We start from the raw sequence: 14,381 nt of genomic DNA, 5'->3' as shown, positions 1-14,381 counted from the left end.
TTAGACTTGATAAGACTTAGCATAGTATGGTTTGGAGGCGTCGATATGATCTCTTCTACATAAATATGTACATATATAATTAAAACACATACTAATAATTAAACAACAGTATAAATAATACTTAAGCCACTGAATGTCATATAGATTTCTTGTCTTTAATGTGCTTAAAGAATCTAGCAGTAGCAGCCTGTACAGCTCCAAAAGTCTTCGGAATTTCCAAACTACGAGTTATCCACTGTGGCAACTTGGCTTGTATACCTTCCTTGCAATATCGCTCGTCTACTAGTAGTACGCAAGCATAATCATTAATGTGTCGTACAGACCGGCCAATGCATTGATTGACAGCTTTTAGGCATACATTTTCATAATATTCATTTCCTGCCCCTGATCCAAGTGTCTCATTTAAATACCGCATGCGCTCCTGTAACTCGACAGATTGTAGATTTGGGTAGGGCAAACCAACTACAATTACACATCTCCCTAAATCGTCTGCAAAGTTTAGTCCTTCGCTCAATTTTCCACCAACAACACTGAAAAGTAATGCTCCACCTGTATTATTCGATTTTATTGCGGCGCTGTAATCATCTAAAAGTTTCTCTACTGATGAACCGGTACCTGTACGCGTCTCAGAGAATATACGTTTCTTCAAAGATATTCTCTCTAATATACCACTCTTTTGTAAGTGACTATATACAATATCAAGATATTCGTAAGATGGTAGAAAGCAAACCACTCCCGCTGGTATTACACTGCAAACGTTTTGAACAATCATTCCCAATTCTGTGATCTGCAAAATATCGTAAAAATTAAGAAGATTATATGTTTTATTAATGTTTAATTAGATACTTATGGATTTACATGTAATCGAAATATTTCTTGTCTACCAGAACTAATTTTAGGGATGAACTATAAAATAATTCGTAATAATATGTTATAAGATAAAAATGCCTGTGTTTCAGTGATGGAAAAGTAAGCATGATTGGGCTACTTTCCACCCTCACTTACAGTAAAAAATGCAGTCATCCAAACAATATTTTAATTTTTGCTGCTTCTAAGGTAAATCCCAAAATTGTATTTTTTTATTAATTTCTATTATAGACGAAAGTCACTTAAGGTACTGAAAATGATTACATGAGTACTTTTTGCGGTAAGTTTTTAATGCGTGTTTCACGGAAACTTAAAAACTCATTATTCATGCCTATAACGGTATCCGAAGGATGCCATCCGCACGGATCTTATCCGCATCGCACTGTCATAATAAGCGAGTGTGAAGGATTAAATTCATGCGAATGACATCCGTAGGATACATGCCAATTCTGGTCCGAAGGATGGCATTCGCACGAACGTAATCCTTCACACTCAGTGCGAATCGGATTAGATCCGTGCGGATGGCATCCGTCGGATACCGTAATAGGCATGAATATCTTGTCCAATTTTAAAGTTCAAGGTATCGCGGGAAACGTTTGTATTTGCCGGCCCCACGATATTTATTAATTAATTGTCTGAAATTTAGACTCGACTGTCGTAGAAACGAACACACTTATAATGCGAAATGTATGTAAATATATTACCTAGATTAAAGGAAATATGTAACTCCACAAAAAATTTAGACGGTTGCGCGTGGTCGATGTATTCCAAAAATCTGCATCTATGGTCTGATTTTGTTTATATTTGAATACATACAGTTTATCTGATTTAGTTTATATTTGAATACATATGTATGTATGTATATATTACCTGCATGAAAATGAATAACACCAACAAAATGTTACTGATATGTGGTGCAGAGGCAGTGTTGGGCAAATTTTAATTGCAAGGACAATTAACAATTAATTACCAGTTGGTTAATTGTAATTGTGGAGAATAACAACTAACAATTAATTAATTGGTAATTGTAGTGGAGAATAACAATTAACAATTAATTAATTAATGGTTTTCTGCAGTTAGCAATTAATTAGTTTTTGTTTTGCGAATTTTATTAAAAATTAACGGTTAAAAATGTCAACTACACAGGCCTGAGAGGTCTGCGTTAAGACATAGAGAACCCTGAATAAAACTGATGAATGGTGAACTTTGTTGTTGTTGTTGTAGCATCATACAAGTTCCCCAAAGGGTTTTTGGCGAGTGTTGCTGGAGTGACAGTCCTTGGCCAGTTATAAATCTGGGTCGTTACGGTTACGTAGACCCGACTGTCGTGGGAATGGTGAACTTTGCATGGTATTGCTGACAATCGCATCAAGACAATGGTAGTCTTGTTTACGCGGAAGAGATAATTAGCAAGACCTATGGTCTGAGACCGGATATGGTATTCCAAGTATATATAGTTTTAGCCAGACCAATCTCCACGTACTCTGCTGTAGTATGGTGGCGCAGAACCATTCCTAAGTTCAGAATAGACCATATATGAAATTTCAGCGAGTTTGTAGTACGGCAACTACTTTTGGGCGCATCTTATAAAGGGACTGTTCGTCACCTTTGCCAGGCCTCTTGCAACGTTTAATTTAATAGGCAAAGTTATACACTAGTGTATCAGGGTATCAGGATGGATTATACGAAATTAATTGATCTATGCCTAACACTGTGCAGAGGTCGAGACATTTGGAAACCCCGTATTTATGGTCCGATTCGGTTTATATTTAGAAAGCTTGTTTAACACCCATTTTCTTAATATTAATTTATTTTACCCGATTTCGACCCAGTTTTAAATTTTCAAATTTTATCCCTACTTTTTTGTGAATTAAAATATATACCAAGAAAACCCATAAATGACCCAGCCAGCTGAGAAACGTACTTTTTGCCGACAGTGCAGTTTTCGTACATTTTTCGTATCCGGAAACGTTCAGAAAACGATTTTCATATTTGTTAATTTTTCGTATCCGAAAAATGTCATCATCTTATTTCAAAACAATAATCTTAAAATAGTTGTTCAAACTAAGCATTTGAAAACATGTATACGTATTCACCAGTAGCTGAGTGTGCAGAGAAGTGTGCTACGATTTTTTAGCTTTCAGGAGATCCCAGGTTCGAATTCCGTCAGAAGCAACACATTAAAATTATTTATTAAAATTGAAATAACTGCTGAATCTTAAATTTGTTTTTTGTTTGGTTTGCTGTAACTATGAAAAAGTTTCTGTGAAGTTCTTAATGAAATCGTTTTCAACGAAAAATTTACTCAGACAAATTTCGGGAAAACATCCGAAAGCGCATCCGTTTTACAACCATTTTGATAGTTTTCTGCATATACGTTTCGGATGAACACTTTAGTGGGAGAATTGATCTGAAAACGTCCGAAAATTTAATCGGAAAACGGATGAAACATCAGGTTTTTATACGAAATTGTTTCCATTTTCGGATACGTTTCCGGATATTTTGCTGGCTGGGGATGTAATGAATTTTACTACTTTACCATATCTGCAGTACTTCGCTCTGTATAATTGAAGCAAAGACGCCGACCTGTTGGCCCTTGTGCAACGACAAGTGGTAATACAGCATCGGGTGGAACGACATGGCTATAAATATGTTCCCGCACTCGATTTGGACAAGCACTAAAGAGTTGTTGCGTTAATTCCCTGGTAGGCTGCATTGTACCGCCAGCGACTATTATCTGTATAAAAAGCCATATTAATTTACTAATTTATTTTGGTATTGAATACTTACAGCTCGCGCATCCTTAACGACATCCGCAAAATGTGCACCTGGATTTAACAAAATGTACTTGTACATGCTACTCTTAGAGTCTCCCGTTGCATCGAAATGTAAAATAACTCGCCCATCCTCTGCATTTTCGGTTAATGATTCGAGGAAAGACAAAAATGAACGGAATGGAACACTAATCGACATTTTTTTCTCTGCAGTTTTATTCGTTTTTGTAATATTTGCATCCTCTACACTCTCGAGAACATCTTGACTTTTAAGATCCTTCTTTTGTGAAGTTTCGATTTGTACGAGAAGTTGCTTCGTTGCAGAACCTTCAACAGCACTGCCATCTTTTAAATTTGAACAGTCAGTTTTCTCCGCAAATCCTTGCAATTTTTGCGCTAATCGAGATCTATCGCAAAATTGCAGCAGTAGGTACAAATCGATATTGTAAAACTCGCCTTCTGCTGTGAGCTCATAGGTTCGAAGAACTCTGGAAACTGGCATGTATTGCTTCTTTGAATTTGGGGCACCCGTTTGAATTAGTTTTACAAGCCGTTTCACCACAAATATCAATTGGTTAATATTTAGCAGGCTGGTTGCACTGAATCGTTTTAAGTAGCACAGTTTATATGCACTGATTTGTTGTTGGATTAGTAAAAGTTGCTGCAAAGTTAACTCACATCTATGCAATTGAGAGATGGTATCTAAGAGATTATGCGCCTCATCTACAATGACAATAGCCCCTTTTAACTCTATGCCCATCTGAAGTCGCGTACGTCTATGCAAAAGCATCTGATATGTAAGCATTACTAGTTGTGCTGATTTTGCAGCTTCCCTTGATGCGTAGTATGGACACGCTTTTAAACTTTCACCTTCCCCAACCAATTCTTCTATGTCCATTACATTGAACAAAGCAACTTCGCTAAGCCCTTGCACTAAAGTAGTTTTGCGAAATTCACAACATTTAGATGTAGTATTTTTGTTAGCCTCTTTATTTTTAGGCGCCATATCGAGACAACGTTCGTTGATGAGATTCATATTTGCTAATTTCCGTACTTGAGGATTTATGCATAGCTGTTGCCGCGATGCCAATGAAACACAACGTATTCGGCAACCGTACGGTGTACGTTTGACTTCTCTTACAACTTGTGCGAGTTGAGAATGTGTACGGCTGCAGAAAAATACCTAGTAATGATATTCAAAATGAAAGTTTAAGAAAAAAAGTATTGTTTGCATTTATGTGGTATATGAATTTTGTTTAAAACAAGAGATTAGAAGATGCTTAAAATATTTAAACACCTTACGTATATGAGGACACAATCCTGCCCAGAAATACTTTGGGCGGTTTTTACTTAGTCACAATAATAATGTATCACTTCAAAATAAGTATGAAAACTATTTCAATACTTTATTTTTTCTCACCTGGATTGGACGAAATTCCTCTTCTCTTTCCATTTCCTGATCTTGAATTATAGCATCACTAGCTTTTTCGTCCCAATCTGAAGTTTCCGATAACTTATTATCTAGACTTGCATCATTTGTTACCTTTGATATTTTGCTGATAACTTTTCGTCGGTTTTTGTGCAGTACAGCTTGCCGCTCACGCATTTCTCCCAAGCGTTCGTCGTGAATCTGTAATAATTGCTGACATCTAAGCAATTTTTCAAGTTCTTTCTTTTTCTCTGTTGCTGCATAACCAGCCGTAATCCAGTCATGTGCCATATTAATGTTGCTAGTCAAACGTTTAACTTCTAGTTCAGCACTCGAAAGACGATCCGACAACTCTTTGCGTTCCAAGATCTTTAAAAGCAGTAATTTACATTTATTTTGTATTTATTAATTTATTTAGTTACCTCCCGATCTTCAAGCCATCGAAGCACAGAACACGTCAAAGTCAACGACTTCCCTGTCCCAGTTGGACTCTCAAAGATGCCAATGGCTTTTTTCGTCAATGTATCGTATACCGCATCCATCAGTTGCTGCTGGATTTCGTATGGAATAAACGGAAACTCATAGTCTTTTGGGATCTCAAATGTTTTACTTGGCGATAACATAGTGCACTGTAAATGTCACATTTATATTTAGTCAATTAACATACAATTTATTCGTATTTAAACGCGAAAAATAAAGCAACTAATAGAGGTGGGAAAATATCGACGATACTATCGATATATCGATGGTTTGTTGTTCCAAAAAATACTATCGATACTATCGACTGTATTGTAAGACCAATTGTAAGTCCCCTTTCAGACACGACAAGTCTTGCTTTAAGTCTGCTCGTTCGTTGGTCAAGGAGGTGGGAAGAGAGGGGAAGAGTACAGATACCTCCGTACCGTCAATTCGTTTCAAGTTTTCTTGTTCTCTTTTGAACTTTTCGTTGCTTCCCATTTAAAGATCCGAGGACATGAATTCTATAAGACTTGACGCGTGTGAAAGCAAAGAGAAAACACAAAAGAGAATGCGATAAAAATTGCTTTCAAGACTTGACGTGTCTGAAAGGAGACTTATTAGCGACGATTTAGTAGCTCTTATTTCGCTAAAAAAAAGCGAGAAATGAAAAACTATGTCTGTATTCAAGCGCATTTTCCACTGCAAAAAATCTTAAATTTTTTAATAAATCTATAACGATTTGTTTTTTTTCTAAAAATATTATGGTCCTGTGTTAAAAATATATTGTGTATACAATTACATAATTTTTAGTTATGTTTGAGTGGAATAAAATAATATTAAAGGCTGCATTTCTTTATTCATTCTGAACGTTTGGAATAAACTTTTTTGTTTATTTATTCTTTAGAACGTTCCTGATGATATTTTGACGTATATTTCAAACGTATTCTGTTTATTCCGGCTGTGAAATGGGATTATCCGGAATGTATAAACAAACGCAGCCAAAATGTTATTTTACAATTTATTTTAAATACGTGCGTTTTACCTGTAGCATTTTCTCAGTGAACATACACATCCGACAATGAAAGTCGAAGTAAAAAAGAAATAGGTCAAACAGTTTCTGCAATTTTAATCAAGGATCTTCAATCGTTCATCAAACCGAATGATGGAGCTTTTATTAATTTACTTATCCCTAGTTTCAGTAATAAATTTTAAAATTTATCAGCCTTTAAATTTAAAATGACGAATTATGTAATTTTAAATTTTAGCAGGCTGATAAATTTAAAATTGATTGGTCCAACCGAGCATTCATGTTACGGATCCTGAATATCTCTGCCGTCAAAAAACAAAGCTTAATATTCCTATATAATATTAATACCTTTGCATTCCAATATCGTCTGTGGAGTCAGAGAGAGTTTTAAGTTTGACGGGATTAACTATTAATAATAGCCGAACTCGGGAAAAGCTCTTTTGCAGAAAAATGTTTGTTCAAACAAATAAAAATGTACAGGGCATCGCTTAGCAAAGCTAAATATTTGAATGAAAATTTAATTTTTCTTATAAATAAAATTTGGTCGATAGCATCGATATATCGATGATGTTCATCAATAATATCGGCAAATATCGATAGTCACTACTATCGATAGTTTTCCACCTCTAGCAACTAAACGCCAGCCAAACATCTTTAATAATTAAAAGCTCAGTTAGTCAATGACGTAGCGTAAACTTAGGTTGACGTACGTAGCAGCATATCAAATTTACTGTTGATAGAGAGAGAGCAGCAACAGCAACGTCACCGCCATGCGGTGGTGAGTTTTGGTTCACACGCGTTGACGCAGACACGATCTACCTTATGGGATTCACGAGTTAACGCAAACTCACCACCGCATGGCGGTGACGTTGCCGTTGCTTCTTTCTCTGTCTATCAACAGTAAATTTGATATGCTGCTAAGTACGTCAACCTACGTTTACTCTACGTCGTTAACTAACGGCGCTTTTATTTTGACTAGACCTGGGTAACGCAGCGCGGCGTTGCGCCATTGCGCTGGTACCGTGGGTGGTGCTTCTGGCGCTGATACACCATTTGGCATCACGGTGGCGCCAGCAATGCAAACAACGTGGCTATTAATTAACATTCTCTGGTTGCGCTGCGCTTGTTCAGTTGGCTTTACAAAAAGAGGCATGGCGCAATTGCGCGGATTCAATGCGCTGATAATAGCGATGACGCTGGCTTCATGGTATCAGCGCTCGCAAATTTGCTGCGTTACCCAGGCCTAGTTATAACCCATGATTCAATAATACAAGGTTAGATAATTATTGAAAGCCGTGGTTTGACACTCCCTTACAAAAGGTTGCATTTACGAAGGATGGGGGAAAGGGGAGGAATGAAATGCATTGCTGCGACAATGGTAGTAGAAAAGTACCCAAAGTAGGCAAATAGTAGTGAAATTCCTTTTGTAACTTCTAATGTATTTGCAGGAAATCTAGCATTTTAAACGAAATATTGAACGAAATGTTAATATATCTATGTGAACTACGCAATTTGTGTGTTATTTAGCCGTAACAACTGCAAAAAGACTCAAAATTAATATAAAACTACTATGAGATTTATGTAAACATCCAATTTAAAAGCAGTTTATGTTTTCATCAGTTAAATGTGCTTCATATACATATATAAATAAACATATTGCACAAAAGCTTATACTTCTATTTCACAGCAAAGCAAAACTTTTTCCAAGATAATTGGCAAAGAAGCAACACTTTGCCACTGCTAAGGTAACAGTGCGAGAGAGACAGTTTATCAAACCTTGTATTATTGAATCATGGTTATAACTTTAATTGGGATAATGTCACTTTTGAGTCTAAATCATATTTTCCAGCTCTCAAGAAAAGCAAAAAAGGCATATGAGAAAGAAACTTTCTATTAAAGTTTCTTCTGCGCAAAAATACTTCCGCCACTCTTTTCTGGCAACATAGAAAGTAGAACTCTACTTAGTAAGGGTTATAATTTCTAAACGCTATAGGCGTTGACAAGAAAATAACGTGGGTAAAGACAGCTTTTATGCCAGTGGTTTGGTAAAAATTTTATCATTACTCTTGCACATTCCAAATTCTTTTGGTTTGCGAAATTACATGAGGGATTTGGATTTCTTTCGCCTTTTCGTTTGGAAATACGTCACTCCTTATATAATTACATAATAAAATAAAAAAAATTGGGTTTATGTCACTACAAAAAGAGTGACATAATCCCAAATTTTAAAATTGGAGTTATGCCACTTGGGGCTATGTCACGGCACCGATTGCTGAGTACGAGGCCTTATGTTAGGCAAAAGGGGGAGTATAAAAGACTCAAATGGAGGAAATTAGCCTATGCTTACAGAAGATATGTAATAAAGTAACCGACAAGAGTTTACCTGGTAAACCCAAATAAAGGTTAAAAGTTAAAAACTTTTTAAAAAATGTAAGTAAAATCTGTAGAAAATTAACAATAAACTACTTTCACACAACATCTATAAAGGGCCTTTTATTTAGAAAAAAACCTGTGCGACAGTTATTATTTTACAACCTGTATATGATAAAAAATTAATAGCTAGAAAAAGGAGTACAAAGGAAGTACAAAACTAAAAAAGAGTACATTTCCAGATTTACTTTTTTGGGGAGTACATTGCAATGAAAAGGAGTACGTTTACTCCCAAAAGCAGTACGTCTGGCAACCCTACCGTGATCACTATTTTCCGCTATATTAAGCAATTTAAATTTATTTTGTCTTACAATTTTATTAAAAATGCCTTTACAAACCTCTTTTCCTTGCTAGCGTCCATTTTTGTTTACTTTTACATTTGGCATTTCTCCTCTTCTTCGCAAAAATAATCGATAAAACTAGGTTGGACACCGAAAAGTTATCGGTTAAATCTGAGATTATTTTAAAATTACAGATTAACAAGGGAATAGTTTTGTATGGCTGATCTCTTTATAATTACAGATAAGGGAGTTAAGCTCGAAAATGAGGATAATCTATTTATATATAAACCTATTATTACTTACATTGCAAAATATATCACATATATCGCTGCATAAGTATGTATTTCACACCGAATAAGAGAAATAGTATACTTAAATTATAAAATAACCCAATTCTATTGCAAAACGTATACAAATTCACGCTTTTGTTTTGGTTTTCTAGCTCAATAATAATACTCTCAGTGATGCATTTTCTGTTAACGAAAATCTTGCATGATGTCCTCCAAAATTAGCTCCGAGCAACTTAAAGTTAAATACCTTCTTACTGCTCTTGTTAAATTAAAAAAAAAAAATGGTTGAATTCCAGAATAGCATAATAGAATCATGTATGGAATGAAGAAAAAAATATTTATTTATTCCTATCACGAATATTCTGTCGAAATCAAATAATGAGTACTCGAATGCCTACGTATTTGGCCAATCTTCTCCAATTTTTGGGTCGTGTCTTGATTTAAGTAACTCGTCACAAAACAGTATGGGAATATGTACATATCATATATGTGTATTATTGTATATGACTATAATTTATAATAGAAGTCATATCAATTTATTAAACATGTTTCACCATTTAAATTAATAAATCTAAATATATGTGTTTTTACGTTTAATATGGTTTACATTTAACTAAATTATTTCATTACACATATTTTTTAGATCACTTCGACTTGTAAACAATAGTACTATTAGTATTATAAAAAAAAAAACAATTACGTTAAGTTTTATTAATAATGTGAAGCGAATCTTTATTATTTCATACATTCGGTGCTAAAATTGTTCCCCACATTAAATTGCTGCACAACACCCTAATTGCCGAAAAAGCGTTGTCTGCAACCCTAAGGGTCTGATTATGCATACTTCGCATAACTTCGCACAACCATTTGTACCAGTGCAATAAAAATATTACTTAAGAAAATGTGAAGCAAAATCTAAACTCAACAGATCGCTAAGTTTTTAAAAGTTCTGCTAATTTCTGGGTAATGGAACACATACAAAATACATACGAAATTTCAGTTTGAAGTTTATGCGAAGTTTTGCGAAGTTATGCGAAGTATGCATAATCAGACCATTAGTCCTTTCTGGGGACCAAATTTGGCGAAAAGAACAGCTCAGTTTGTTTACTGGATATACTGAGGTTGCCAGCTCTTAGTTCTCGCACAATTCTTATACAGAGAAGCATGACCATCCTTGACACACTGCTTTCTTATCCGATTTAACTTTTTGCCTTGACCATGTGCTTTCCCTCAAGTAGCAACATAAAGATACACCTTATGAATATTCTCGATTTTATAGAATAACTAACATTCAAATTTTTTGAAATTGTTTTAATAACGAATCACTACAGTTTGATTGTAAATAACTATGTACATGTGTATAGTAAAATTATTTTCCATAAACTTATCGTTTGAAACCTAATTTCGTATTTTCGCTACTTTAACGCAAAGAATGCTGTGTTCGTAAATAATTCCATAAGTCGCGCGCTGTCCGTATGCTGACCATAAATTGACAGAGCTTTGTCTCAATTAAACAGAGAATGATAAATTTTGCCCGTTTGTCTTTAAGTAGAGACTAAACAAGACAAAAATAATTATTTGAGGTAAAATTAAGTTTCATTTACTTACCTCTTCATTGTTTTCGGGTCCATTTTCAACAACCGTCCACAAATTCTCAGATTCTAGATAGGCTCGTACTGTCATAGACCAAGCTTTATAGTTGTCGAGCCCTTTGAGTTTCTCAATTTGCAGCTGCAGAGTCATTTTATTATTATTTTACTCACTTTGTTGATAATAATATGTACATATGTAAATATTATCAGAAAACTGTAACGTTCACTAAGTCGTTCGAAACAAAACTGAACATGAACAGCAAAAGAAAATTGAAAAGGTATTGAGCATATGTACATATCTATGTAAATGTACATACATAAGTATATGCTCATATGTAGTCTTGCCCTTTTCATCATTCGACTGCAAAGCAATATGGCTAAAAATCGTTATTTTTGCTACAACTTGGTCAAGTGGGCAAGATTTTGAAAAGAAGATAAAAATATGAAACAATGGCAATGGCTGTAGGGCGAGAAATATGAACGAAACTTGACAATGAAATTGGCTAGTAGTGCATACATATGGATGCACATATGTACATATATACACAAAGGGTGAGCCATCGCACAGTATCAGATTTTACCTTCTAAGCTGCATTTAAGGCCTGCGCAGAGAGGTGCGGTACGGTACAGGGCGGTATAATCCCGTACAATATGCGGTATGAAATACCATGGGCTTTGTTGCCATTTTAGCCGTTTTCCGGCTACCATATAAGCTCTGATCCAATACTTCTCGTGCAAAATCCTGTAAAAATGTCAAACAGCAAAATTACTCTCTGAAGTGAGAGTAAAAAGTGAGTAACAACAGAAAAAGTACGGGAACAAAAAAAGCATTTTTCCTGTAAAAACGTCAACCAGTGATCAATTGACACTTTTCATGATTTCACCAGAAGAAAAAGTTCGGGTAAAATCTTGCAACTTCATTCTCTACACAACTCTCCAAAAATCGCTCTCATTTGCAGGATTTTGGAGGAATTTGGAGTACGGGATCATTTTTCCTGTAACTTCCTGTAAGTTCGTGCAAAAACTTGTAAGTTCATGGAGTACTGGATCAGAGATATAATAAATAATAAGTAAGCGGGTTTGGAACGTACTTTTTTATTTAAAGTGAAAATTATTTCATAAGTAACAAAACGACAGACAGTAATTAAATTTATATGCATTTAATAATACTTTAGTGTGTACATATCTGATAAAAGTAATTTATGGTATGTAGAAAAACACGATGCAAAAAAAATAATAAAAAAATGTCGCTTACGTTAGTTTGGCGGTTAGGGCTCGATACGGTTAATTCCCAAAATTTATTTAAAAAAATTCAGTGCAATGTAAAACAAAAGTATGGGTACCAAATGAAATATGTTTTTTTGGTTCACAAGGACGAATAGGGATTGAAAATGCACCTCTAATCTATTTTATTTTATTTTTAAGCTAATAAAGTTAGTCCTGAACATATAATTTTTTCAAGAATAAGAATTGAAAAATTTCAAGGATATTCAAGGATAAAATTATGAAAGAGTATTTTCAATACCTACCCGTCCCCTACGGACCGAAAAATGTAATGTGTTTTAACTCTACACAATCTTTTCTTTCATTTGATACCTATACTGGTTTCTTAAGTATATTTCACTGAAATTTTTAAATCATTTCTTGAATTACTCCTATATTTCAAATTTCAAAGTTCTTTTTAAAAATTAAAAGGGAGAGAAAAATTAAGAACGCAGTTTTACTATATTTGGCCCTTGGTTTAGCGAATATATTGATTTCGTTTGTGTGCAAAATTGCCTGTCGCAAGGTATTATATGTATATTGAGCTACACATTTATAAAAAAAAATGTTAAGTATTAAATAAAAAAACGAAATATAGCTAAAACTGGTCAACATAAAGCGTTTCTATTATTGCCACCAGTGTAAATTACAAATCCCGAAAATCCCGATTTTTGGGACTTAAAAAATACCGGGTTCCCGGGATCCCGGGCTTAACATTCCTAGTGCATACTACATGTAAATAAATGGCCTTAATAATCAATAATAATAATAATGACATAATAATCTTCCGTAAATCTTTCGCAGAATCTTTCTCGCGAAAACTCCAAGAGCCACCTCATCAGATGTCCATGCCTACGCGCTATATACCAGCACAGGCATGACGAGTGACTTATAGAGTGTGATCTTTTTACGACGAGAGAGGACTTTACTTCTCAATTGCCTACTCAGCCCAAAGTAGCACTTGTTGGCAAGAGTGATTCTCCGTTGGATTTCAAGGCTGACTTTATTATTGGTGTTAATGCTGGTTCTCAAATAAACGAAGTCGTCTACTTTTACAAACTTGTAACTGTTAACAGTGACGTGGGTGCCAAGACGCGTATGCTCTGACTGTTTGTGTGATGACAGGAGATACTTCGTTTTGTCCTCGTTCACCAACAGACCCATTCGCTTTGCTTCTCTATCCAATACCGAGAAGGCATAACAGACGTAGCCCTTGTTCTTACCGATAATATCGATGTCGTCGGCATACGCCAGCAATTGTACGCTCTTGTAAAGTATTATGCCTGAGCGGTTCAATTCTGCGGCTCTTATTATCGTCTCCAACATCAGATTACAGAAATCACACGAAAGGGAGTCCCCTTGGCTGAAACCTCGTTTGGTATCAAACTGCTCGGAGAGGTCCTTCCCTATTTTGACGGAGCTGGTGGTATTGCTCAACGTCATTTTACACAGCCGTATTAGTTTCGCGGGGATACCAAATTCAGACATCGCGGCATAAAGGAAACTTCTCTTCGTGCTGTCGAAAGCGGCTTTGAAACCGACAAATAGATGGTGTGTGTCGATCCTATTCTCGCGGAATATTCAGAATATTGTTACTTGTGATAAAAAAAGAGACACGTATTTTTTTATTTTGAAAAAAAGTTTTTTAGAGGTAGGTTTTTTAATAAAAACGCTGATGTTTTCAATTTTTTTATTTGCTTTACATGTTAAAATGCAGCTAAAAATATGGTTTTTACATATAATTACTCTGGTATTATTGGGGAACTTTCCCTTAATTACACACCTCTCTTGGACAATTGGAATGGGTCTAGTTCCCGAAAATATGCTCTCGGAAAGACACTAGTAAAATTAAAACGTTGATACTGAACGATTTACGCATTGTCATGGGTTGGAACTTGTTACCAGGAGGTTCCTGGAGTGGCTAATTAGGAATATGAAGTCAGTTTTTAAAATTCAAAATGGCGGATCC

The 14,381-nt window shown here is 35.1% G+C and overlaps 2 protein-coding genes across 2 annotated transcripts; both read right to left on the bottom strand.

Moving 5' to 3' along the window:
- Positions 1–6: 6 nt before the first annotated feature.
- On the bottom strand, positions 7–5,787 carry LOC118742408 (ATP-dependent DNA helicase DDX11). Its single transcript, XM_036474467.1, has 5 exons — positions 5,493–5,787; positions 5,062–5,439; positions 3,658–4,824; positions 3,407–3,604; positions 7–787 (listed from the first exon to the last, which is right to left on the bottom strand). The coding sequence occupies exons 1-5, from the start codon at positions 5,691–5,693 to the stop codon at positions 137–139; spliced, it is 2,595 nt and encodes an 864-aa protein (XP_036330360.1). The 5' UTR covers positions 5,694–5,787; the 3' UTR covers positions 7–136.
- Positions 5,788–10,850: 5,063 nt separating this feature from the next.
- On the bottom strand, positions 10,851–11,519 carry LOC118743642. The gene is made up of 2 exons (XM_036476405.1): positions 11,166–11,519; positions 10,851–11,112 (listed from the first exon to the last, which is right to left on the bottom strand). The coding sequence occupies exons 1-2, from the start codon at positions 11,298–11,300 to the stop codon at positions 10,978–10,980; spliced, it is 270 nt and encodes an 89-aa protein (XP_036332298.1). The 5' UTR covers positions 11,301–11,519; the 3' UTR covers positions 10,851–10,977.
- Between the last annotated feature and the right edge of the window lie 2,862 nt (positions 11,520–14,381).

This window comes from Rhagoletis pomonella, unplaced genomic scaffold (genome assembly GCF_013731165.1).
Source record: "Rhagoletis pomonella isolate Grant_MI unplaced genomic scaffold, Rhpom_1.0 Rhpom_scaffold_00007, whole genome shotgun sequence".
Lineage (NCBI taxonomy): Eukaryota > Metazoa > Arthropoda > Insecta > Diptera > Tephritidae > Rhagoletis > Rhagoletis pomonella.
The sequence above is the reverse complement of the archived record's forward strand: the minus strand, read 5'-3'. Positions and strand labels throughout refer to the sequence as shown.

Coding starts and splice junctions, on each gene's coding strand:
- LOC118742408 (XM_036474467.1), bottom strand. CDS start 5,693: ATGTTATCGCCAAGTAAAACATTTGAGATCCCAAAAGACTATGAGTTT. Junction 4,825..5,061: donor AGGAATTTCGTCCAATCCAG/GTGAGAAAAAAT, acceptor TATCATTACTAG/GTATTTTTCTGCAGCCGTAC. Junction 3,605..3,657: donor TCGTTAAGGATGCGCGAGCT/GTAAGTATTCAA, acceptor CTTTTTATACAG/ATAATAGTCGCTGGCGGTAC.
- LOC118743642 (XM_036476405.1), bottom strand. CDS start 11,300: ATGACTCTGCAGCTGCAAATTGAGAAACTCAAAGGGCTCGACAACTAT. Junction 11,113..11,165: donor GACCCGAAAACAATGAAGAG/GTAAGTAAATGA, acceptor TGTCTTGTTTAG/TCTCTACTTAAAGACAAACG.